This window comes from Hyperolius riggenbachi, chromosome 10, assembly GCF_040937935.1.
Source record: "Hyperolius riggenbachi isolate aHypRig1 chromosome 10, aHypRig1.pri, whole genome shotgun sequence".
Classification (NCBI taxonomy): Eukaryota; Metazoa; Chordata; class Amphibia; order Anura; family Hyperoliidae; genus Hyperolius; species Hyperolius riggenbachi.
The window spans coordinates 221,916,531-221,943,395 of NC_090655.1; the positions used below are offsets into that span (position 1 = coordinate 221,916,531).

Sequence of the window (26,865 nt, forward strand, 5' to 3'; positions counted from 1 at the left end):
CTGTGCTAACCACACGCAGCGTGTCGATAGCCGGCTGTTTAAATGGCCACGGTCACTCTCGCCACTCCCCCGCCTCCTCTTTTTCGCCGCTCCCCACCCACATCCCTTCCCTCCAATCAGCAGGGAGGGGGGGGGATGCGGGCGGGGAGCGGCGATATATCATATATTATACTATCACAATCAGATATGTATCAGTGCTGCTCAGATCATTTCCGTGATCACGGAATAGCCTCGATTCCCGAGCATTTTTTCACTCGTCGACTGCTGAATCCGAAGCCATGATTGATATTCAATCACGGTATTCAACCATGAGGCAGCCATGATTACACATTTTCAGGCCATGAGCACGCTCGTGATCGCGGTAGAAGGCCGTGATTAGTTATGTCGTGATTGGCCCAGGGACATCATTTCCACCCAATCAGAGGCCCCCAGCCAGGCCCTAGCAACCAATCATAGGAGGGGAGGCTATGCCCTCCCCTCCTGTATATAAAGCGGCGGCCATCTTGACCTCCCTGTCGTTCTGGACGAGCTCAGCTCGCCCAGTAATGCCGCTGTGCACCGTTCCAGCCCTAGTGGGCTGATTTGCACAATTTTTTGTTTAAAACACGCAGCTAGCACTTTGCTAGCTGCGTGTGGTATGCGATCGCCGCCGCTTGCCACCGATCCACCACTACCCTGATCCTCCGCTACCCGACCAATCAGTACCAGGCAGTGCTGAGGGGTGGATCGCATGCCTAAATATGCAGGGTCAAAACCAAAAACCGCAAAACAATCGCCCTGCGGGAATTAGTTCATGCTATACAGCACTATCCAGGGGCGCAACGAGGAGGCTTCCCATTGCCCTGCGGGGGCAATGGGAAGCCTCCTCGTGGCGCCCCTGGATAGTGCTGTATAGCATGAACTAATTCCCGCAGGGCGATTGTTTTGCGGTTTTTGGTTTTGACCCTGCATATTTAGGCATGCGAAAGCAAATGCTTATTTGCATGAGCAATGTCTCGTGATTAGCCAATAGGCCAAATTTGCAAAGCCAGATTTGTCAGGTTCACTTGGTTGATGCACACATGTTCTTTCTCTGATTGTAGTTTGAATAGCTTGTTGGAACATGGCATATGTAGCTTTGTGAGACATTCTTGGGCGACACTCTTAATTTCTTTACTGATTGATTCTACTGGTATGTCTCTGTTCTGGTCCAAGGGGGGTGTCCATCAACAAATCTCTGCAGAGTGGCCTGATGTAGTTACACTCCTACCCAGCTTGCCTTGTAATAACTCACCTGTCCCTGCAGCAGCTCCATCCTGTACTCCCTCTTCAGCCACGCTGCCTGCCTCTATGACCCTGTGCATGTTATTTACACGTAACATGTGCTGGATGGAGGAGACACAGGCAGCAGGGCTGAAGGCAAAGCACAGGAGGGAGCAGCTGATACAGGTGAGTTATTACAAGGCAGCTGAGCTACACAATGTGCGGGGGCCATGGGAGAAGTCTATGCAAGACCACGAGAGGCAGCAGTCGGTTCGGGGGCTGACTTCGCTGGGGGAAGGTGTAGGGGGGCCCCCAAGTTACTTTTTCCCCAGGGCCCCACGTGTGGCTTAAACCGGCCCTGGCTGTCCAGCTGATTGAATTTGGTCTATCCACAATGAAGCAATGACTTTATTATCTTGGGTGTGCCCCCCAACACACTCATATAGGTCATTGCTTCATTGTGATAAGCAAGCCCCTTAACTGCGGCAAGGTAAAGATCACGAAGGGGAATTGACACATGTACATTCCTTTTTGTTTTGTTGTTGCAGCCGCAGTGCAGCCAGAAAAATTAGGCAGGAATGTACACGCACCAGAAAAATTATTATTGTTTTCGTTAGTGGCCGCTGCTAGCGTTTTGGTATCCACCTGGAGTCCTGGACCCTGTAGATGGTGGTCGGAGAAGGCAGTCAAGTGGCCTGCAGGCAGAGATGCTGTGTGGGGACTTAGTCTTGGGACAGACAGCAGCGTCCAGCAGGCAGGCAGAGATGCTGTGTGGGGACTGACCTAGTCTTCGGCAGGCAGTCACACATGGTCAGATGGACCCTTGACCCAACGCTGTGTGCCAGAGATGACACCACTTGCCTTTCTTCAACATCACGGTACAGTTTGGGTATTGCCTTTTTAGAAAAAGAATTGTGGCCTGGTATCTTCCACTGTGGTGTCCCAATCGCCACAAATTTTCGGAAGGCCTCAGAGTCCACCAGCTGGTATGGTAACAGCTGGCGAGCTAACAGTTCCGCCAAGCCAGCTGTCTGACGCCGGGCAAGGGAGTTACTGGCAGACATTGGCTTCTTCCGCTCAAAGATTTCCTTCACGGACACCTGGCTGCTGCTGCAGGGAGAGAAGCAGGAACCGCTCAAGGTGAGAGGCGGAGTGGAGGAGGGTGGCTGTGAAGGTGCAAGGGAGAAAGCAGCTGAAGATGCTGCACCTGAAGGAGGAAGAGGAGGCGGAGGGTGGCTTTGTGTTTGTGTACCGCTTTTCCTCAGGTGGTCATCCCATTGCTGTTTGTGCTTGTTCATCATGTGCCTTCGTAAGGCAGTTGTCCCTACGTTGGTCTTAAGCTGGCCACTAACGGTCCAATTTCTAGCAAAAAAATCATTCGAGCAATCACAAATTCTGATCGGACGAAAAATCGTTCACTACACCATCAAGTAACCAATCATTGCTTCCTATCTATCACGACCACCAAGAAAATCCAAATTTTCGTTCGACGAAAATTCATTCGGGCGACATTTTTTTCACTCGTTCATAATCAATTGTGTCCACTGATGGAGATTATTTACAACCAATCCGATCAGAATTTCTGATCGCTCGAATGATTTTTCGCTAGAAATTGGACCGTTAGTGGCCAGCTTTACTCTTTCCACGACTACATTTTTGGTGGCAGAGAGTACAGATGGCATCGCTGTCTTCTGAGGCAGACACACGAAAAAATTTCCACACCGGTGAGCCCTGGGATGATGCCATCAGCTGACCTTGAAGGGCATGTTGGCTGGCTGCCAATAGGTGGCAATACATACATACCGGACACTGCCACAAGCACAAAATCACGCCAGCACGAACTCGAACAGACCTGCCGGGTGGCCTGCCTCTGCCTTTGCCTGTTGTTTTGTCCACCATATTGGGGGGGATGAAGTGAAAGGTATGCACTGACTGGACTAATACAGTGTGCAGTCACAGAGATGCAGTGAAAGGTATGCACTGACTGGTATAGTACAATGTGCAGTCACAGAGATGCAGAGGAAGGTATGCACTGACTGGTATAATACAATGTGCAGTCACATAGAGATGCAGTGAAATGTATGCACTGACTGGTATAATACAATGTGCAGTCACACAGATGCAGTGAAAGATATGCACTGACTGGTATAATATAATGTGCAGTCACAAAGATGCAGAGAAAGGTATGCACTAACTGGTATAATACAATGTGCAGTCACAGATGCAGTGAAAGGTATGCACTGACTGGTATGATACAGTGTGCAGTCACACAGATTAAGTGAAAGGTATGCACTGACTGTGCTGGGCCTGGCACAGTATAGCAAGGGCCAGCTGCGACAGACAGGGCTGTATATGCAGTGTCAGTGGCACACACACACACAAAAAAAACACCACATCACAAGAACATTAGCTCTCAAAAGAGTTTTTTGTGGTGCTTTTCAGCAACAAATATCAGCAAGGAGCAAGCTAACAAGAGCTAACTACCGCTTTCCCTATCTCTCCAGCAACCTCTCTCTTCTCTCACTAAGAAGGCAGCAGACAGAGTGCGAAAATGGCCGACGCAGCAGCGTTTTTATAGGGGGGTGGGGGTCCAGGAGGATGTGCAGCCTGATTGGCTGCCATGTGTCTGCTGACTGTGATGTAGAGGGTCAAAGTTTAGCCCAATGATGTGGTATAGGGGGCAGGTCGAACTCGCTATGTGTTCGCCGCTGTTGTTCACGCAAACAAGTTCGCCGGCGAACCGCTCGGGCCGTCTCTACCTGTATTCAGCTAGCTAGCAGTGAGTGATTACTAAAGTTAGTTGTAGTCAGTGTAGTTCAGCGAGAGAATGTACTGATTGCTGTGCTTAGTGCAGGCAGGCAGGGTCACTGATTCTACTGATCTATTAGTTACTGTATATCCTTGTATTTAGCTAGCCAGTGAGTTATTAACTTCAGTTAGCTGTAGTCAATGTACTGATTGCTGTGCTTAGTGCAGGCAGGTTCAACTTCACACTGATTCCACTGCTCTATTGCTGTACACTTGTTAGCTAGCTAAGCGGCAGCCAGCCAGCCAGCGATCAACTTCGGTTAGCTGTAATTATTTTGCTTTTGTGCTCTTTATTATTTTACTGTATCTGACACTTGTATTCAGCTCATTAGCCAGTGATCAACTTCAGTTAGTTGCAGTCACTGCCACTAGTCAGTCACTACGTTTTTTTAAGTCAGTGACTGTGACGTGTGCGCAGTAACCCTCCAATTCCTGTTCCCTTTGTCATGCAGTTTACCATTCAGCCTCAGATCCTGAGGGAATCCTGAAGACAGTCAGCACTGGAGGCAAAGTAACCTTTTGGATTGGTTGGTGCGTCCACACACAGTCCAATTTCGATTGTATATACAATCGATACAATCTGGGCTCTCATATGGAGGCCAGGTCACTGCCACCAATCCACAATAAAGCATGGGAATGCGCTAAGTCTAACTCTAGCTAAATCCTGTAGGAAAAAGGGTTAATTTGACAACCTTTCTAGATATAGTGAAATAACAATATTAATATCAACCCTGTTATGGTAACGTCTCTCAGGAGTCGTGAATCCTTTTGGCAGAGATTTTTCAGAACAGCACTTAGACAAACTCTTTTTAATCGTTTATTTAAAGAAATAATCAGAACAAAATATAGCAAATGAAACAAATCGATACAGAAATAATACGGATTAAATGCGAAAATAGCTATTGATAGTCTGAGCAGTTGGTCAAGTCACCGTATGTCCTTTTGCGGTAATAAGTCCAACAGAAGACATGAAGTCCAGTTATGAAAAGTTCTGTGGAATGGATAGAAGTCCTTGAATGAAATGCCCATCCTTTGATGGTAGATGGATGAATGGACAGAAGGCTCGCCTTTGTGTCCAGCAGTGTTGTTTTTAACTCTTCCTCTGCCAGAGGGCGGAGTTGTAAAAGGGAGATGGGCGGTGTATACCTTCTCCTGCCCTTCGTCATGACAAGCAGAAAGAATATGCAATAACTGAAATGGTCATAACTCGCAGAGACACATAAGCACCAGTCGACCATAACCCGCAGAGAGTGACACAGGCACGCTTCTGGTGTTCTCTGTGTCACACAGATATCAAACGTGTGTCTTGGAGTATTCCATTGCAGAGCACACTGTTGCTTGCTTTCGGACGGTGTTAGGGATGCGCTGAGTGGTCCAAACACCCACAAATCATATTTAATAATTGTCTGCTAATTTTGAAATGGCTAGCATTGACAGAAAACTGATTAATTTACTAAAATGTCTGAATGACTTATTCTTTCACCTCAAGGTGAATTAAAAGTCATTTCTCTACTCTTGTCAGGCTACATGCAGGACTGTGGTCACCTAATGATTTTATGAGGGGTCTGTTTTTCTCCTCCATGCATCCCCCTTATCTTTTTAAACTAGATCAGTCACAAGTCAGTGACAAAATCGATTGGGCGGAGGTGGACATACCAGGCAACAAACAACGGACCCCCGAAGCGGCGTCACTTGAGGAGGATAATATACAGCCGGTGGTGGGAACAAGCATATCCTCACGCCCAGCTTGGCAACGGGGGAGAGTAAAAACCCCATGTGTGTTCTTTACTAAAGGCAATGTGAGTGCAATTTTAAAATAAAAGCAATTTTAGTGAAAACAGTATCATGCTAGGTGAGGTTTTTTCCTTAGGTTCTGCAAGTGAAAAGGAAAAAATCTGATATATGACAGTGGTGACACCAGGATCCTGAAGTTCCTAGGCTCCCTGGACTTGTGCATGGTTGGCCAGTCTAACAGTGGCCAATACATCCGGTGAGTCTGTTTAACATTGGGTGTCTATGGTGGAGGCTGCTGCTGGAAAGTATTGCAAAACCCAGTGGTTTTAAAGATTTTAATGGAATGATGTGCGCTGAACATTGATGTGCTGACTCAAAGTAAGTTGTTCCTGATTAACTTCATTTCAATATTATTTTTCTTACCTTAATCTTACTATTATACATGTGAAAGTTTGGATGTTTGTTACTGAATCACACAACAATGGCTGAACGGATTTGAATGAAATTTGGCGCACACATAGTACACTACCTGGAATAACGAATAGGATACTTTTTATCCCCATAACCAAAAAGTGGGTGGTGACAAATACACATTTCACTGGGAAAATGTAAACTGCAGCCATTCTTACACTGTTAATGGCAGGGTTCCCAAACTGCACAGTTGGTCACTGGGTGACTGGGATTAATATTCAGAAAAGTGGGTGGAGCCTACAAAAGCTGATCAAAATTCACCTATTGATTTTCAAGGGGAATATTTAACCACTGAAGTGCCCCTTAAGGACCAGAGACCGATGGTACCAGAACGATGGAATCCCGACGAATTGCCACACATACCCGCTACAACCGCCGTCACCAGGACCCCCAGGACATAGACTCTGCCATCATAGAGATGGCAGAGTCATGTGAGCCGGTCAGGAGCCGCTTTCATTGGCTCCTGACTCTGTCTTTCAATGTAAGCCAATGGGAGCGGCTTACATTGAAAGACAGGGCCAGGAGCCAATGAAATCGGCTCCTGACCAGCTCACATGGCTCTGCCATTATAGAGACAGGCAGAGGCTGTGAGATGCGGTGAAACTCGTCGGGTTTGAGCATCGCGATAGGCAGGAAGTGACGGAAACGGCGAATGCACACAGCGGGGGATAATTGAAATCTACGCCCTGCCAGCCAGGAGCCCACCAAAACAGGGCTTAGATTTCAATTAGCTTGGTCCTTTAACAGTGCAAGAATGTCAGCAATTAACTATTTATTTCACAAGCCTCAAACCTGGTACAATTGGTCATTGGGTGACTGGGGTTCAAATTCAGAAAAGGGGGTGGAGCCACAGCCAATCCGCTTTGTTTCATTTCACTGCAAATGATTGATACCAAAGACCGCAAAGCTCACAAACTAGGTCATTGAGTAATTGTGCATTAGGGTTAGAAAAAGTGGGCGGAGCCAACAGCAGCCAAATACATACCCAGCCAACACTGGGCCATCAGCTAGTTATATATTTTTGCTCTCTGTGAGCTTAAAAATGTATCATAGCAGTGGCATAGCTAGAGACTATGGGGCCCTATAGCAAAGTTTTCATGTCACCTTTAGATCTAGGCACTATTTAGCAATGCCACCTGCCCCCATGGAATGAGTTGACTGGGCAATTTACGTGTCCATGCATTGTACACTTTATATATTGAGACAAAGTCAGAGGATAGAGAAACAAAGGAACGTTAATACAGAACACAGAGTAACACCTAGGCCCCCTCATCTCTGGGGCCCATAGCAATTGCTATGGCTGCTATGGCTATTGCTACGCCCCTGTATCATAGATAAGAGGAAAACAGGTGAAAGAGCATTATGAATCATGCCCTATGTGTCCCCACTTCAAGGACCTCTTTTTAGTGCCTCCAGTTAAAGGGTACCTGAGCCTGAGATGGCCCACAATGTACAAGGATAACCATCCCTCAGTATTCTTAAACTTTAGTTCTAACTTGTGGATAGACTCCCCTCGGTGCACCTGTCATGTCCCATTTATAGCTCCGACTAGGTCCAGTTAGAACAACTGTGCCTGCTCTCCAGATTTTCACACACCCTCTCCAGGACCCCCATTCTTTAGGGCAAACTAGGCAATGCCCAGAGCCCTGTAGGGGCCTCTAAGCCTACCCCCTTTTGGCATCACCATGTGGTTGTGTCATAACTCGGATGTCACAATCAGAGGGGTGACCCCTGATGGTTAAGGTAGAGTGCACAGTGGAGTGTCATATCTCACCTGTCTGACACGCTCTTCCTTCTTCCTCTCTCAGCACATCCTCCTGTCTCCATGGCTACCCGCAGCGGTATATGTCTTTGTGACCTGGCAGCATGTTATGCCAGTGTTTACATGTCTGAAACAAAGAAGAGGTGCCAGTTGGAGGATATAGGAGACTAGAAAACACTGAAGAAGGGTGAAGGAGGGAGCATGGCACAGCACAAGTGAGATATAACACTCCATTGTGTTCTCTGCATTGTGGGGAAGGAGGGTAGTAAAGCCCACCTAATAGTGCTATCTGGGGGAGAAGGAAGGCCATCTTGTATCGCTATATGGGGGGGGGGGGGTGCTACTTAATACTAATATCTAGGGAAGTGGGGGGACAAAGATCACCCGAAACTGCTCTCTAGGGGTGAGGTGGAGAAACAAAGGACAAATACTTCTGCTATCTAGGGAGGTTGGTGCTGCCTAATACTGCTATCTGGGGAATGGGGAGCCCATGTTTATTTTCACACAAGGCCCCATTTCTTCCACTTACTTTAACTGGTCCAAGACCATGGTAGGTAGTATCTACGCAGCATCTGTGGCTCTCTAAGGGCCCTTTGTCACCAGCAATCGCTAGCATTTGCGCTAAACGCTAGCGATTGCGATTCAGCAGGTTGCTAATTTTTTTGGGCGATTGCGATTTTGCTATGCAATGCACTGCATAACAAAATCATGGTACAAATTGCTCTGAGCCACGATTGCGCTTTAGTAAAAGTCAAATTGCGGTAGTGGAAATTACCTACCGTGATTCCTATGTTATTTAGAAAACCCTAGCAATTTAAAAAGCATCGCAATCGCCGTAAGTGGAAAAGGGCCCAACTCTGATTCTACGCCATGGCTTACCGCGGTCCCGTGCCAATCGCTGTTCCTGGCGGAAGTAGACTTGGCTGTCAGTCGAGCTTCCTCCTATCGGTCAGGAGCCGTTTTCATTGGCTCCTGACCTCCTGATCGCTGTGAGCCAATCACAGTGATTGGGGAGGGAAGAAAATAAAAGAAAAGCCTCTGGTCCTTATAGGGACCAGAGGCGTCCATCACAAAGTGATCTGTAAATGTCTTAAAGGAGTGATCCACGCTCAAAAAACAAACAAACAAACAAACAAAAAACTTACCTGGGGTTTTCTCCAGCCCGTGGCAGCCATCCTGTGCCCTCACCGCAGCTCCTGTGGCTCCCGGTCTTCTCCGCCGGCACAGCCGACCTTGCCAGGTTGGGTTCCCGGTTGGCGTCTTTTGCGCTCCACGGCGCGGGTCATCCCCGACGTCATCAGGATGGTACTGCCCAGGCGCAGTAGTTCTGCAGTGGCAGCTGCGCCGACGGAGAAGACAGGGAGCCACTGGAGCTGTGGTGAGTACACAGGACGGCTGCCACGGGCTGGAGGAAGCCCCAGGTCAGTGGATCTTTTTTGTTTTTGAGCTTGGATGTGTCCTTTAAAAAATTCTATCACCTTAGCTAGGGAGAGTAAAGTAGAGGAAATACTGTTTAATCTGTTGTTAACATTTATCATTATACTAAGTACTGATCAGTGGAGTAGCAAAAGGGGATGCAGAGGTTGTGACCACACCAGAGCCCCTGAACTATAGGGGCCCTCCTTCATCCATCTTATTAGCTTTACATTGGAGCTATGCTGGTAATGAACACCTCTATATGTGCGTTGCATAGTAGTACAGTAATCTTTACTCTGATTACACCTCTCTGACACTGCAGCTGTCCTGGTTTGGTTTTGGCGCTCCATATCAATAGAGTGCTTGTGGCCCCGTGTAGTTACACCACTGGTACGGATCCATGTCAACTGGGAAATATTATAGCTCTTCACCCTTCCATCCTTTTTCCATCTTTGCTTCCTACATACCTATTGTTGGTTGGCAGGTTTTCCTTTATTCAGTTGTCCCACATGGACATTTACCTAGCTGGTACACACACAGCTGCCACAGAGACATCTGGTGGCTGAAAATTACAATGCGCACCATCTGCCACAAAAGTTACCCAATGGGCACAGTCATCATCAACGTTGGCAGAGCAGGGTGGTAAAACCTCAGAATCATTTTCAAGCATTAAAGGATACCCGAGGTGACGTGACATGATGAGATAGACATGTATATGTACAGTGTATGTCCTTTAGATTGTAAGCCTCTGGCAGGGCCCTCCTCCCTAGTGTTTCCAGCTTGATTATGCAATCTTACTGTCAATCGCCCCTCTTGTGGACTAGAACAGTCTCTATATTGACCTGTGACACACTGTACGGTTATCAAATCATTTGCATGATCTTGTTTTGTCTTGAGTTTTCTGTATGTCTTATCTTGTATGTTAACCCATTTATCTATTGTGCAGCGCTGCGTAATATGTTGGTGCTTTTTAAATACATTAAAAAAATAATAATAATGTGCCATGCACACAAATAACTATTCTGTGGTCCTTTTTTATTTTCTCTGCCTGAAAGAATTAAAAAGAATAATGTAAGCAAGTGCGTTTCTGTCCAGGTTGGCAAAGCAGGTGGTTTTGGCACCGGTGCTCATCAATCGATGGACCCAGAATTACACCTCCCTCCGAGTTGCGAAGTCTTGAAGGGGGAATAGTATTTAACACCACCAGGGAGTGTAGCAGCAGCAGGGAGAGCCATCACCCGCGATGTACTAGTACATACACCGGGTCAGGACTGGGCGTAGCCCTCACTGATAAGGATTTACAACCATAAACCACTTTCCTGGCACTAAATTGCTTCTCAGAGGGGCAATAGTTCATAGGTTTTAGCTCTGGCATACTTCAATGAATATGTCACTGAGCAAAGACAATGAAACAATAAAAACTTAAAAAGTAAATTTAAATATAAAATAAAACTGTGGGATATCAAAGTCATTTTTAGGAGGATAAATACAATTGTGTATCTGCGTCTCTGGTGCGCGCTGACGTCATCGGACGTCCTCCGGGATGTACTGCGCAGGCGCATTTTGGAGTGCATAAGAGCCCGACCTGGAAGCCGGCCTGGCCAGGTCGGGCGTGCCACCGAAGAAGACCGGGAGCCTCCGGAGCGGTGCCGAGGGCACGTCCTGGCTGCCACGGACTGGAAGAAGCCCCAGGTAAGTGGATTAGTATTTTTTTTTTTTTTTTTATCACCGTCCGTGGATCTTCACTTTAAAGAGTCACTTAAGCCAGAAAAAAAAAAAAAAGAGTTTTACTCACCTGGAGCTTCTACCAGCCCCCTGCAGCAGTCCTGTGCCCTCGCAGCCACTCACTAATCCTCTGGTCCCCCACTGTCAGCTAGTTTCGTTTTTGCTGACAGGCCCGTCAGGACTGGCCACACGTAGCTATTTCCGCATTCCCAACTGTAACTGCCGCATTACGCACGCATAGATATGCGACAACGCGTATTTTTGTACGCGTTGCGGTCCGCAATAGCGCTAAATACAGTCGGGAATGCGGAAAAAGCTACGCATGGCCAGTCCTGACGGGCCTGTCGGCAAAAACGAAACTAGCTGGCAGCGGGGGACCAGAGGATTAGTGAGTGGCTGCGAGGGCACAGGACTGCTGCAGGGGGCTGGTAGAAGCTCCAGGTGAGTAAAACTCTTTTTTTTTCTGGCTTAAGTGACTCTTTAAAGTGAAGATCCACGGACGGTGATAAAAAAAAAAAAAAATACTAATCCACTTACCTGGGGCTTCTTCCAGTCCGTGGCAGCCAGGACGTGCCCTCGGCACCGCTCCGGAGGCTCCCGGTCTTCTTCGGTGGCGCGCCCGACCTGGCCAGGCCGGCTTCCAGGTCGGGCTCTTATGCACTCCAAAATGCGCCTGCGCAGTCCTGACGGGCCTGTCGGCAAAAACGAAACTAGCTGGCAGCGGGGGACCAGAGGATTAGTGAGTGGCTGCGAGGGCACAGGACTGCTGCAGGGGGCTGGTAGAAGCCCCAGGTGAGTAAAACTCATTTTTTTTTCTGGCTTAAGGTTCACTTTAAGCTCATATTTGGTTTGTGTTGATGGTGTTTTCTTTAGTTAAAAATACTGAGAGATTGTCTATTCGATATTCCAAGGCGCTGAGTTGTAAACACGTATATAGTGCCAGGTAACCCAGCTAATAGTTAAAGTTGCAACCTTGAAATTGTTCCTACATATTTTATTCTGTAATGTATCGCAAAAAGTTGGAAACAAGTTTTTTCACCTGTCTGTTGATGGTTCACAATAAACTTGATTTGTTATGGAAAAAAAAAAATACTGAGAGACCTCGGAAGAGTTTTTGTAAAAAAAAACTTTTTTGTACGTCGGTTATTTTTAGCCAGTTTTGCTCATTAAAAATCAGAAGTAATAAAACAGGCTTTTTATCAGAAAAAAAAAAAAGATCTCTCCTCGCACAAATGATTGTCATTAAACGTGTTGTGAAAGTTGGAAAATAACTGCAGATGCAAACGCAGTTAATCACAGGTTAATTAAGCAATTTAACAATACAAAATAAAGAAGTGATAAATATTTTACTTGTTATTCATAAATAACTTTAGAAAATCCTGGAAGACCTGTAAAATTTCTTCGGGAGTTAGAAAAGTGAGTAGCCAAAACTCTCTAGTGAGACTTATATGGAGGCTGCCATATGTATTTCCTTTTAAGCAATACCAGTTGCCTGGCTGTCCTGCTGATCCTCTGCCTCTAATACTTTTAAGGTGGCCTTACACTACTCCACTTGGTGGCCGATCAATGTCGCCAAGAACATGCCCGATTGATGATGCTACCAAATGCATGTAATGATTAGACATGCTGCAAGATGTTGTATCATTGTGGTCGATTGGGTGCGTGGCGGTAATGGCAACTGATATTGGGGCGAGCAACAAAACCCCTGGCACTGTTCCCCCTAGTGCAGGGGTCTCAAACTGCAGGAGCCGCAGGAGGAAAAGTCAGGCTGAGGCTGGGCCGCATAAGGGATTTCACAAAATCGCCCGAGGGGCAATCTGCCGGCATTTCCTGGAAGGGGCAGAGCTTTCAGCTTCAGCTCTGCCCCTCCTGACGTCAATCGCAGCAGATCGCCGCCTCTGCCCGCCCCTCTCACTCTTCCTTCACAGAGAGGCGGTCGATCTGTGCGGCAATTGACGTCAGGAGGGGCAGAGCTACAGCTGGAAGCTCTGCCCCTCAGCGCAGTCGTGAATATTTGCCCGGGGGATTTGGGGGCTCTGCAGCCCTCGTTTAGCGGCGGGGATGTGGCGGATTACTTGGGAGCACTGACGCGACCTATAAGGTAAAATAGGCAAAAATAGTTTGCTTCCGTGTCTTTTGCCGGCGCGGGCCACAAAATATTGTGCCGAGAGCCGCAAATGGCCCGCGGGCCGCGAGTTTGAAACCCCTGCCCTAGTGTATAACACTATATGACATCACATGCGCCACGTGCTAAACACCGGCAGCGCGTGAGACACAAATGGAGGAGCAGGAAGCGGAAGATGGGTGGGCGACATGGGAGAGGTAATATATAGATGCACACATGGAGGCACATACAGTATATACACTAGGGGGCAGCGACAAGGCGGCGGATTCTACCGATTCCCAAGAGATTTCATGCTGAAATGGATCAGGGATCGGCCTGCGATGTATGGGCAGCCGACAGACCTCTCTCCAATCAGATTAGATCAGAGAGAGTTTCTTTGCTGAATCTGCCCATCATCGCTAGATGTATGGGTACCTTTAGCCCTAGACCATGAACAAGCATGCAGATTAGATGTTTCTGACAAGATTAGCTGCATTTCAGGTGTGTGATTCACACACTACAGTAGCCAAAGAGTTCAGCAGAACTGCCTGGCAACTGGTATTGTTTAAAAGGAAATACATTTGGCAGCCTCCACACACCTCTTGCTTCAGGTTCCCTCTAAGGTATTGGATTTGGGCCTGCATGGCTAATGTGGAATTGAAAGAATTTCAGACTCATAAGTAAGCAAAAGCTAAACATGGAGCTTCAAAATGTTCAGCATATAGAAAGAGCTAGTGAGGTCCATATTCTTCTTTTTTTTTTTTTTTTTTTTTTTTTTTTTTTTTTTTTTTTTTACACTCAGGGAGGTTTCCTCATGATATTAAAGAAGTTAGTTTGTTAGAGAAAAAGTAACATCGGTTGTAGATACTTGCCAGCCATACAGTTGAACAAATGTACTTCGGTACTATGGTACTGACTGAGGTTCAGATCCCACCATCAATGGCCAAACAGAGATGGAGCAGCTAAGATGGGTGATAAAGTTCACATTCCGGAAATAACTGTTCTCAACATTCACAGCAGTAACATTGGGCTTTGCAGTCAGATGACCTGTGTGTGGGTCTCAAGATGTTTCAGGAGATTGGCTTTCCGTGCCAAGCGTTTCCCACACACAAAACATGAAAATTGTTTTTTACCAGTGTGAACGTTTTGGTGGTTATCGAGAGTGGCCTTTTGTGCAAAGCACCGCCCACACACTGAGCAAGAAAATGGCTTCTCCCCCGTGTGAGATCTTATGTGACTTATTAACTTTGATTTCAGGGTGAAGCACCTCCCACACTCGGTGCACGGGAAAGTATTCATGCCGGTGTGGAGTCTCTGGTGGTTGACAAGATGAGACTTCTGGGTATAAGACTTTCCACACTCAGTACAAAAAAATGGCCTGATTCTTTGGTGTTCCTGGTAATGTTTAAGAAGATCTGAGCTGAAGAAAAAGCATTTCCCGCACTCTGCGCATGAAAAAGGTTCCTTCTCCAAGTGCTTCTTCTGATGGTCACCAGAAGATGACTTGTGCGTCAAAGTCCTTCGGGGCTGACCCCGTTTGCAAGGTTTCTGCCGTTTTTTATGATTAGGGGTATCAGATGATCTGCTTTGATGAATTTCTGACACATCAATAAGGGATTTGTCTGGGCTATGTTGTGGTATGTTCATACTGTGAACCCCTGGTGGGGTATTTGGGCTAACCGTACATTTGATGTTAGGAGAAGATTCCTGAGGTTGGATATCTGAGTTAAAAGGATTTTCTTCCAAGGAGCCAACAAAAGCTTGAGATATTGTAAGTTGTTCCACTGAAGTTCTTCTGACGTTACAACCATCTAGTGGGAGAAAAATATATGGATCTAAATACCATGTTTTGATAACAATTGAACAGTTTATATGACTTGTGCACAAAACAAATATATATACATACACTTCCATAGCTATGAATTTTGGCAGAACATGGTATAAAAAAAACTGACCTGAAACTGTGGCATGTAGGTTGGATAACACAGAAAGGAATGCATTAAAGTAGGGATGTTGAACTCCAGTCCCCAAGGGCCAAGGTCCTCACACATTTTTGACACAGCTTATATTAATTGATGGGACTGAGTCAGGAAAGGCGTCGTTCATCAAGTAGAACACGTTTCTCCATGTCCAAGTCCATCCTAAACACTGGCATGGATATGGCCCTCAAGGACTGGAGTTTGACACTTGTGCAGAAGAGAAAAAGTGATCCAACAAACCTTAACTGGATACTTTAAAAATATCTCTGCAGTTAGTAGAGTTGCTACAGGTTAGTGCATTATTGGTTGGGCTATTGCAGTAATGTGCAAGGCCAAGTACATATAGTGAAAAAAGTGTGTTAAATCCAGACTGGCACAGAGATAGCATTGGGTATGACTTGGAATGAGGAATAAGCCTCAGCTTGGTGAAACACACCTTGGTACCATAAACTAAGCACAGGTTGTTGACACAGGTCAAGCCTGAGACATGTCTAGAGTTTCAGGTCCTGAATGTAAGAGAGAGATGACCAACATCCAAGACCAACTCATAAGTTCAGAGCCTCAATCAGCATAGAAAAAATGTAGTTACATAACATGAACCGGAAGCAGTCTTCTCTATGATCTTACCATCAGTCAGAACCTGCACTACTGTTCTAAAACTCTGGGTCAACAATATGTGCTTGTGGTTGAAATTACATATTCTATCAGCAAGACAATGTTAGCAGCAAACGTCTAGGTAAAACTTGAAATAGACAGGAATGGAAAAAGAAAATGAACCAGAACATTTATTTTGTATCCAGTATTAACTGCTCACCTGAGGTAGTCTCTGGAGGTATATTTTTCTCAATATATGGCTCATCATCCATTACAAATACTTCCTCTATCTCCTCTTTTATTTCAGCCTTAATGTCAACATGGTCTTTGTTCTAAAAAACAAATACACAATAAATTGTGTAAAGGTGGCCATACATCTAGTGATTTTGCAGGCGATCGACCATCCGATTCAACAAGCATGCTTGATCAGCGATTCAACCATTTTCAATTCAAAAACTGTGAAATGAATTAAATCCAGTATTAACTGCTCACCTGAGGTAGTGAAAATCTGGGGCCAACGTGGTCAATCGGGTGAGTGGCAGTAACAGCGTGCAATATTAAGAGAAGCAATGATTGCAACAAAAAACCCCACCGCGGTCTCCCCAAATGTTAATGTGCACCTGGTGCCTGTGTATGATATTCTCTCACCTGTCTGGCCACCGTAAGTCCCGCACCTCATGCTATGCACAGCAGCCACGTGGATCGCAAATGAGGAAGGATGAGCAGTTGGACTTGTGGCTAGACAGGTGAGAGATTTTAATGCACGGGGAAGGGACACACACACATTAACATTGAGGGGGACTTCTATGGTGCGACAAGGCGGCATATGAGGAGTCATGAGGCTGATTTTTGAGATATTTCATGCTGAAATTAATCGGGAATCGGACTGTGGTGTATGGGCAGCCAACAGATCTCTCTCTAATCAGAAGTGATCAGAGAGAGATGTGTCGCTTGGTCGATCTGCCCATCATCGCTAGACATATGGGCACTTTAAGAGGTTAAAATAAGCAACATGGGGTTGATTGGTGTGAGGTGAGATTCCTCTGTTCCTACCTACCTACCTGATAATGGTGGGGGATGGTGTGATCTTCCTGTATACAATCCTGGTAAGAAAGAGGACCTGTACTTCTGTCCGGTGGGTTTCTGTTGCCATGCCCATCTGTAGGAAACACACACATGCTTACTAAATATTCTGTATAGTTTTACTGAAGTAGGGGAACGGTGAAGAATGTTAGGATTCAGAAAACCTGGAATTGTGGATTAAAATATAATGTATTTGCTCTTGGATGGCAAGAGTTTAAAGCGGACCCAAACCAAACATTTTTTTTAATTCAAAATATTTAGTTGCTCCACCCTTACACATACAAAGATAAATAAACACTCCTTCAAGCCTATGAGCATTTCAGTGCATGCTTTTCACCCTTCTCTTTTCAGAACTAGGGTTATACAGGTGGCAGCCATTAGCAATTCCTCCTTTGCCGGACACCTCCTACTCCACCAGTCTGCCAGATTCTGTCCCAGCAATATGAAAGGAAGGGAGGAGTTCCTCCAATAAATGTAAAATATTTTATATTTGTCATCATGCAGCTGAAAAAATGCTGCTATTTATTATTATAATTTAGAAAATACATTTTATTTCTAAAATCTTGTATTTTTAATTTGGGTCCACTTTAATGGGAACCTAAACTGAGAAGGATATGGATTTTCCCTTTTAAAATAATACCAGTTGCCTGACTCTCCTCCTGATCCTGTCTCTCTAATACTTTTAGCCACAGCCCCTCAACAAGCATGCAGATCAGGTGCTCTGACTGAATCTAGACTGGATTATCTGCATGCTTTAGGTGTGTGATTCAGCCACCACTGCAGCCAAAGAGATCAGCAGGACTTTCAGGCAACTGGTATTGTTTAAAGGGGAACTGAAGTAAGGGGTATACGGAGGCTGCCATATTTATTTCCTTTTAATCAATACCAGTTGCCTGGCAGCCCTGCTGGTCTATTTCTCTGCAGTAGTATCTGAATAACACCAGAAACAAGCATGCAGCTAGTCCTGTCAGATCTGACTTTAAAGTCTGAAACACCTGATCTGCTGCATGCTTGTTCGGGGGCTATGGCTAATAGTATTAGAGGCAGAGGATCAGCAGGGCTGCCAGGCAACTGGTATTGCTTAAAAGGAAATAAACATGGCAGCCTCCATATACCTATCTCTTCAGTTCCCTTTTAAAAGGAAACATCCATATACCTCTCAGTTTAGGTTCCCTTTAATAAACTCACCTGCATAATATAACATTGTGGAATCATGTGCACATATCCACAGTAAGAACTTTATTAATACATCCAAATTGTCCTGAAAGATAAGTTCTTCTTGTGAGTGCATTAGAGGTTTGTTGGAAGAAAAAAAGGAAACACTGAAATAGGAAGGGAAATAACATGATGGTACAGACAGTGAATATCTTCTGTATACTGTTTAAAGAGGGGAATGCTCCATGTTGGATCTCTCAATAGCTTTTGACACAGTTAACCATGAAATCTTGCTCAACAGATTGCAGGAGTACTGTGGCATCTGTGGCTTAGTCCTGCAGTAGTTCAGATCTTTCTTAACTGACAAAACACAGAGTATCCCTAGGACCTATATATACACACAAGAGAAAGCCATCCATATGGCAACAAAATATAGAATCACAAAATCTTTGTGATTCTATATTTTGTTGCCATATGGATGGCTTTCTCTTTTTGTATATAGTGCTTATCCTAAGCAATGGTATTCTATTGGCTCATATGTGTTATGATTATAGTATCCCTAGGTCCTGTGAAGTCCAACCCTGCACCTCTAAAATTGAGTGCAACAAGGCTCAATCCTATCCCATCTGCTGTTTGCAATCTACATGCTACCACTTGGTACAATTATCCAACAACATGGCCTGACGTACCACTGCTATGCCGATGACACGCAGCTATGCCTATCCTTCAAACCTGGTGGAACAGACCCTTCTCCAAAAATAAATTCTTGCTTAGCTGAGCTAGAGGCGTGGATGAATGACAACTGGTTGATTCTTCGCTCACTGCACCGGCTATCTGTAAAAATGGAGAATACTCTTCAACATGGGACTGTTGACATTCTAATCCCTACACAATTTGGGCACTGGATACATGAAGGACTTGCTGAAACTGCACCATACCTCTAACAACCTCAGATCAGCAGGTTCCATAAACTTGGTCACTCCCAGAGTGCACCTCAACATCTTTGGGGCCAGAGCTTTCTGTCAAAACCCTTTGGAATTCCCTACCACACTCAGTAAAAACAGCCCCATCCCTGGAGCTATTCAAATCCAGACAGAAAAGCCACCTGTTCAGCCTGGCATTTGCAGACTTATAGAATTCGTCTTCTGGACTACAATTTGCCAGTCAACAAATTACTGGTCTGAGCCTTGCTTATGCGCTTTGAGTCCTATGGTAGAAAAGCACTTTACAAATGTTATTTGTTGTTGTTGTACGTACCATTGCTGATCTCTAGAGGAACTCTCTCCTCCTCGGACAACTCATCAATCCTCACATCCATCTCTTCTGTTAATTTCTGCAATTCAGCCTTAATATTAATCTCGCCTGTGCTCTGAAAACAAATTCATCACATGAGAACTGAATAATTGCAAGGTTTCACTCAACGGGAAAAGACTACAATGTGTGAGATCTATCAGACATTTGATGAGAACATGAGTTCAACTTACCTGATAACGGCGAGGGAAGGTGTGCTCTTCCTGTGGGGAATCCTGGGAATAAAGAGGACCTGTACATATCTCTGGTGGGTTCCTGTTACTGGAACCATCTGTAGGAAACACACACTGACTGAAAACATTTAGGTAGTTTATCATATAATAGCGATATATAAACCCTCTGTAGTCCTCTCTACTTTACAAGAAATTAAAGTATCCTCTTACCAGGCGAATCGATGATGTCATGATTATCCATCATGGTGTCATTGCATAGATTAATGTGTCCTTCAACATACTCCGCAAACAGCTCAGTCATCTGGTTGGTGACTTCTAGAATCTTCTGCTTGTTATTTTTTCTAGGAATGAGGAAGTGTAGTGAGGGCACTGAATTGGAACTCTGATTTCTTCTCCATGATTCGGAAAGAGCTGGATACATGCCTTGTATCAGAGCATCAATGGATACCATCTTTACTGCTGCATATTTCTATAGTGGAGAAAAAGCAGGACACATGTAAATGTGATGTCAGGTGGTACAACTGCTAGCCAAGTCTTTTTTTATGAACAGAAATTAAAGTGATGTTATGTGATACTCCCAGAATCCTCCTCACATCCCCAGTCAGGTCTGTTTTTTTAATTACACTGGACCTGAAATCTTGCAGAGGAGACGAGGAGAACACAGAGAAATCCACCCTGTGTATGTTTATAGAGAACAGCCCGTCTAATTTTCCCTTCTTAGCTAGTAATAATCTAGTGTAATTTGAGTTGTCAGCTGTCAGTTGTCTGCTGAATCTGTCGAATTGTGAGGTAATGTGTAAACACGCGAGGTTATCCCTTCCTGTGCTCCCAGGATACAGTAAAAAGTAGACACGTAGGGTGGCACTAGATACCCTGGTAGGCAGACCCAAGGGGGTAGCAGGAGTTAAAGGTTGTGCCTCAGGATCAGTCAGCATACAATGTAGTACCAAGAGGAACAAATTGGAAGCCCGGGCACCAGCCAGCAGGATATGCTGCACACAACACCTTTAATACATCCCCAAGAGTCCTGACAGATTATTGCAAAGCCTGACAGCCGTTTCACAGATAAAACTGCTTCTTCAGAGGCAACAATAGCAAACAACATGGCAAAACACAAGATTAAATACATTTTCAGATAAGGAATGGTAGGCTTACCGCACTTCCTGAACGCCCCACCGCCGAGCGCGCGCCCAGTTACGAGCGCCGCCCTGAGCCACTGATTCGCCGGCAGACAGTGACGTCAGCCATGCCTGATTGGTCCGCGGGAATTCCTGACGTCTCCCTTTCGGGAGCGTCTAGTAGACGGAGCCTCATTGGTCCTCAAAGGGTCAGGTGACTCCGTCTCTACTTCCCTATTTACATCTCGCGCAGCGGTATCGATGGGAGTTGTAGGGCTGGCGTCTAGTTGTCTAGGCGACCCAGGATACCAGGAAGTAACCACACTGCAGAATCTCAGTAGGAGTTCTATAAGCTGTAACAAGGAAATGTTTTTCATTAACCCTCCTGGCGGTCTATTAGAATCCGCCAGGGGCAGCGCAGCACTGTTTTTTTTTTTCTTTAAATTCAATCATGTAGCGAGCGTAGGGCTCGCTACATGATAGCCGCTGTACAGCTGCATCCCCCCGCCCTCTTCGATCGCCTCCGGCGATCTTTGATCAGGAAATCCCGTTCAAAATACAGGATTTCCTGAAGGGCTTTCCCCGTCGCCATGGCGACGGGGCGGGATGACGTCTAAGGGAGTCCCGATCCACCCCTCAGCGCTGCCTGGCACTAATTGGCCAGGCAGCGCACGGGGCCTGGGGGGGGGGGGGGGGGGGGCGGTGCGGCGACGATCGGGCAGTACATGCAGCTAGCAAAGTGCTAGCTGCGTGTACAAAAAAAAAAATTATGCGAATCTGCCCAGCAGGGCCTGAAAATTCCTCCTGCGCGGCATAGCCGCCAGGAAGGTTAAAGGTTATTATGCTGTTGCTTATGTTTTAGAGCAGAGAGGAAGTTCTGAGTTCAGGTCTGCTTTCACAGAGATAAGAGTGATGTCATGTGACCCTCCCAGAATCCTCCTCACTTCTCCAGTCAGAACTGTTTTGTTAATAGCAACAGAGTTAAATGTTTTGCCATGAGAAACTCTCAGAATCCTCCTCACCTCTCCAGTCAGCAGGTAAACAAACTCTAAGGTGAGGTTCAATATCCTCTCAGTCATGTGACTGCAGTCCTCTTCCATCATTTCATGCAGAGTTGACTTACTTACTTTCAAAGGTCTTCCTGTAGGCAAAGAAGAAAGGATCAATAATTTTAAAAGTGAACAACTAACCAATGAGAAAAAGACATCTGGCAGCATCCAAATGACAGAGCTGCTGTAGCAGTGCACTATTATTTAGCCTGATGCGATGTTCTCTCCTGTCCTGTTCTCTCCTGTCCTGTTCTCTCCTGTCCTGCACTCTAGCACCTATCACTGTGCAGCAGCCTTTCACAGTAGGCTCTTTATGTCACATGACATGCATCGGGATCCTATGGAGGCACACTTCTGCAGTTTCAGGTTTTTGTGCTTCTGCTGTGGCCACTCTGGATAGATGGGAGGTGATAGAGAGAAGTGGGCCTAGGGCAGGATTTGTACTCTTTACCGCCCAAGGCCACTGTCACCAGTCGCACCCCCCCCTCAGTATAGGTGGCGAGATGACCTTCTCTTACCTCCAGTATAGGCAGCCAGATGACCCCCAACACCCTTCTCTCTAGTATAGGTAGCCCAGATGACCCCCCCCCCTCCCAGGTATTGGTAGCCAGATGATCTCTCCCCCCCTTTCTGTCCAGTGTAGGTAGTCAGATGACTCCCTTCTTTTGCCACCCCCACCCCCTTTTCAGTATAGGTAGCCAGCTTGCCTTCACACCACAGCAGAAATCAGTGTCACTCATTCACTCCGCTCGTTTCCAGGGCAGAAGCTTTCTCTTCCTGTCAGTCTCCAATGCTGCCTAAGTCAGTAGCTGCTGGTCACAATCCAAACGTGCAAAGACAGCAAGGTGGCCGCTGCACAGGCAGCTAGTAGCAGAGTTATGTGGGTCAGGCGCTCGCTTGCTCTCTCTGCATTGCAGCATTTGCAAACTTGCAAATACTGCACCAGTTTAGCCTGCTGCTTTGCTGCCCTTGCTCCTGTGGTGCCCTAGGCCATGGGTGCCCTAGGTGGCCTTGGCCTAAATTCGTCCCTGAGCGGGCCCCAGGTACTTCTAACACTGAGGGGGAGGCACAGAGTCTGGCCACACTTCTTGCGAAGCAGGAGGTGGGGGAGAGAGGAGACCTAAAAACTGGCTGCTGCACTTCTTACTGAGATGGGGGGAGAACCAGATACTTGCTGCACTCCTTACTTAGGGGGAAGATACCAATTGCAATTCTTGGGGGGGGGAGGGGCGGCTGGAGAAATTGCTTCAGGCGGCAAATAGGCTAGAATAGGGGTGTGCAAACTTTTTTAGTCACGGATCGCATTCCCCACATTTCTCTCCTCCCTGCAGTATTGTGAGTGGTATATGATAGGTTACTCACCCAATCGTAGCATCCAGCACCAATCTCCATGGCCACAGTGGCGTCATGTGACACACTGGCAAAGTACTGACCTCTTGCAACCCTGCAGGGAGGGAGGGAGGAGAGGAAAGCGACCCACCATCGGCGGGCTGTATTCAAAGCACTAATGGGCCCATTATGGCCACTGGGCTGTAGTTTGCCCAGCTCTGGGCTAGAACCTGCTCTGCTCATTTATATCCTGAGCTTAGCAATTGTGCACTTTCATATTATGCTCTGGTATACTACAGAATGTTGACAATTAAACTTTCTTGCCTGGTAGGAGTTAACCTCATCACACTATTTCACTGGCTCATGATTAGTGATGGTCATGTCTAGAAGAACTCATAGAGGAGCATGTGATCAGTTTGGTCAGGTGAGAGATATGCGAGTCTCTAATTTGCTAGTCAAGATCTTGTGTTAAAGCAGGATGTGAATACAGCAAATCAGAGCTTTGCAAAATGTTTTTAAATAATTTGCCCATTTAGCTTCTCAGTTTGATCTCAATCACACGGTCTTCTACAAATATCTGCAGCTTAAGCATGCACTGTACCGCCAACTTGAGACTCTCCTTACTGGTATAACTGACTCTTGTATTTTTGCCATTATCAGGGGGCCCATCCTCTAAGAGCAATTGATCTCAGCCCTGTATAGTGCGTTAATACCACCTTTAGCCAGTGTCCAAGCTACTTCACGCTGGGCGGTACGGGAGAGGGACGTGGGTTCTATCTCAGAGAACGAATGGGACAAGACACTTGAAAGGGTATCTAAGGCTTCCCCACATGCACCTGTGCATACCTAACCCAGTACGTCTATCCAAATTTAAACCAGGTACATTACCTAATTGTCCCAAAGGTTTTATAGACAGAAGCACCACTTTTGTCCATATGATGTGGACCTGCCCCTTGGTCAATAACTACTGGATGCAGGTCATCAAATTTCTTAATGATTACATGAGCTACCCACTTACACGTGACCTCAAGGTTCTCTGCTACATATTCCCAGACACCTTGGCTGGAAAGTGCTTGCTGCGATTTGCTATAGAAGTTCTTGCTCTAGCTCTCAAACTTCTACCAAATATTGGATAATTTTCCCAGTCTGATAGCCCCATCGTACACTGAGAGGATCAGGTCCGTGAATCGGATACTCCCCCACATTAAGGCAGTATATCAGCGCAGGGTGTGCAGTCTAAATTTGACAAGATATGATCTACCTGTATAAATTCCTCTTGAACCGCACTATAATTCATTTGATGTGCACTGATTTTCTTAATGAGCTGGTGGTTTTTAGTTATGGTTGTTTTACTGTTCTTTTTACAAGTGAGAGCTAGCCAAGTGTTTTGTACCTATATGATTGTTCAGTTGGCTGCATGAAATAGTTTTTTTTTTATTGAAAAAAAAACCCTCCTGCAGCCGCCCTGGCGATCTTAATAGAATGCCAGGGTGGTTAAAGAGACTCTGAAGCCAGTTTAAAAACGGCTTTTTACCTTATACTGTATTTATCTGAGGCATGTTTGCCCGTTAAAACGCCGATATCCTGTGGAAGAACGAGAGGTCTTTACCCCCCAAATCCCCCAGGGCACACTCGGGAAGCGCTTTCTGTAGAGGCAGAGCTTTCAGCTGCAGCTCTGCCTCTACACGCGTCTATCAGCGCGTAGTTCCGCCTCTCCCCCACCCCTCTCAGTCTTCCTTCACCGAGAGGGGTCGGGGGAGAGGCGGAGATCCGCCGGCTGATAGACGCACATGGAGACACAGCTATAGCCGAAAGCTCTGCCTCCATGAGCAGCAAAATCCATCCGGGGGGGGGGGGGGGTCGGAGGGGTTGGGGGGTAAAGACCCCTCGTTCTGCTGTAGGATAGCGGTGTTTTAACAGGGGCAAACATGATAAATATAAGGTAAAAAGACATTTTTAAACTGGCTTCAGAGTCTCTTTAAAGAATATGGAGGCTGACATGTTTATTTCCTTTTAAATAATACACATTGCCTGGCTGTACTACTGATCCTCTGCCTCTAATACTTTAAGCCATAGACCCTGAACAAGCATGCAGCAGATCAGATGTCTATGACAAATCTGACAAGATTAGCTGCATGCCTGTGTAATATACAAAAAACAAAGGGAAGGGAGCACCGACCAGCAAAAAGGAGTAAATAGCGTGCCTAAGTCCCACCCCAGTGCCTTCTGGAGTGTACAATCCACTAGCACACAAGAGGACTGGCACCGCTTAATGTAATCAAAGCTCTTAATTCCATGTGAATGGCAGCAGTGACAGACCGCTGTTGCGGGTGAGACACCCTTTATCAAACTGCAAGAAGCGAAAAAAACATACGTGATCCCTCTGACTTTTGTCCAAGGTGTGTGTGTCCTACAGCGGCCGCGTTTCTTCCGCATACTGTGCTGCAATACAAGGGACAGGTGAGTGCGCCTATGATTTGCATACTACTATAGCCAGTCTTCTACCAGGTCCACTCTCTGTCTCCGCCCACTTGCATGGGCGTATCTAAAGGTGTAAGGGATCACGTATGTTTTATTGGCTTCTTGCAGTTTGATAAAGGGTGTCTCACCCAAAACAGCGGTCTGTCACTGCTGTCACTAACATGGAATAAAGAGCTTTGATTATATTAAGTGGTGCCAGTCTTCTTGTGTGCTAGTGCCTGTGTAATATAGACCCTACTGACCATAAAGATCAGCAGGACTGCCAGGTAGTGATGGGAATTCCGGCTCTTCTCGGAGAATCGGCTCTTCTGAATCGGCTCCCATTAAAGAGCCGGCTCTTACGGCTCTGAATCGGCTCTTCATTAAATATCACTACTAGACACCACTCAGAATCGGAGTAAAAGCCCCGCCCCCATGACAACTCCAGACTGCTTCTCTGACTGGGGCAATCCCTCCTGCTACTGCGCTGCTCGGCCCCATACACCCCTACAAGCTGCAAGAGGACTACATCTCCCAGCATGCCTCAGCGCCCTTTATTACACAGCAAATCAGAGCTGTGTGGGGCGGCTGAGGCATCGGCTCTTTAAAAACTGAAAACCGGCTCTTGTCGTTCGCTGCAAAGAGCCGGCTTTTAGAGCCGGCTCGTTTGCGAACGACCCATCACTACTGCCAGGCAACTGGTATGTTTAAAAGGAAATAAATATGGCAGCTTCCAAAGGTCTTACACCTCAGGTTCCTTTTAACTATATATCTGATAACTGTACCATCATTGATGGGTTTTCTGATGATACACTTAGTTGCTTTAAGGAAAAAAAGAACAAAACAAAACATTAAAAAAAAGAACAAAACAAAACACTATACCTGTGTAAACTTCAGCATTACCCTGATCTTTGTCAGTAAAGATTAAATATTACTTATGCAAAAAAGGCGCCTCTCTCTCCAGAGATGTAGTATGCAGTAAGAAGTGCCTGCTGGCAGGTCTTTTTTCCTTACCTGTTTGGTTTTGGATGAGGATTAGTGAGAATTTCCATCTTACCTGCTGTTAGTTAGAGAAATGGCTGCCACTCATTTCCTGTTTTTCTACATCTAACCTGGAACTTCCTGTTTGCATGCCACTAGAGTTTCCTGCCTGTGGAAACTGCTGTTTACAGTCTGTGCATGTGGCTACAACAAAATGGAGGCAACATTTTCCATTATTATGGTTTTCTCTCAGTTTTTTTTGTTATTTTAAGTGAATTTTTTCTGAGATATGGATAGAAATGTGATCAGTTTAAATAAATACAAATTTTAAAATATGCATTTTATTTATTTGTATGTTTTATTATGATTGT

General features: G+C 45.9%; 2 protein-coding genes across 4 annotated transcripts in view; both read right to left on the minus strand.

Annotated features, from left to right (window-relative positions):
* LOC137534566 (oocyte zinc finger protein XlCOF7.1-like) overlaps positions 1 to 9,259 on the minus strand; it is a 38,192-nt gene extending 28,933 nt beyond the window's left edge. Inside the window, exon 1 of the mRNA XM_068256122.1 lies at positions 8,030 to 9,259. The gene's annotated coding sequence lies outside the window, so the exon portion shown is untranslated. The remainder of the gene's footprint in view (positions 1 to 8,029) is intronic.
* A 4,805-nt stretch (positions 9,260 to 14,064) lies between these two features.
* LOC137534568 (histone-lysine N-methyltransferase PRDM9-like) lies at positions 14,065 to 26,613 on the minus strand. 3 transcript variants are annotated; one of them, XM_068256124.1, is made up of 8 exons: positions 26,571 to 26,613; positions 21,698 to 21,816; positions 19,768 to 20,026; positions 19,558 to 19,655; positions 19,331 to 19,442; positions 16,897 to 16,994; positions 16,056 to 16,167; positions 14,065 to 15,073 (listed from the first exon to the last, which is right to left on the minus strand). In XM_068256124.1, exons 2-8 carry the CDS (start codon positions 21,776 to 21,778, stop codon positions 14,301 to 14,303), a joined length of 1,533 nt encoding a protein of 510 aa, XP_068112225.1. In that variant the 5' UTR covers positions 21,779 to 21,816; positions 26,571 to 26,613; the 3' UTR covers positions 14,065 to 14,300. The 3 variants fall into 3 exon arrangements, with proteins under 3 accessions (XP_068112225.1, XP_068112226.1, XP_068112227.1); XM_068256125.1 differs by having other exon boundaries at positions 26,528 to 26,591; XM_068256126.1 differs by lacking the exons at positions 21,698 to 21,816; positions 26,571 to 26,613 and adding an exon at positions 20,713 to 20,801.
* Positions 26,614 to 26,865: the final 252 nt, after the last annotated feature.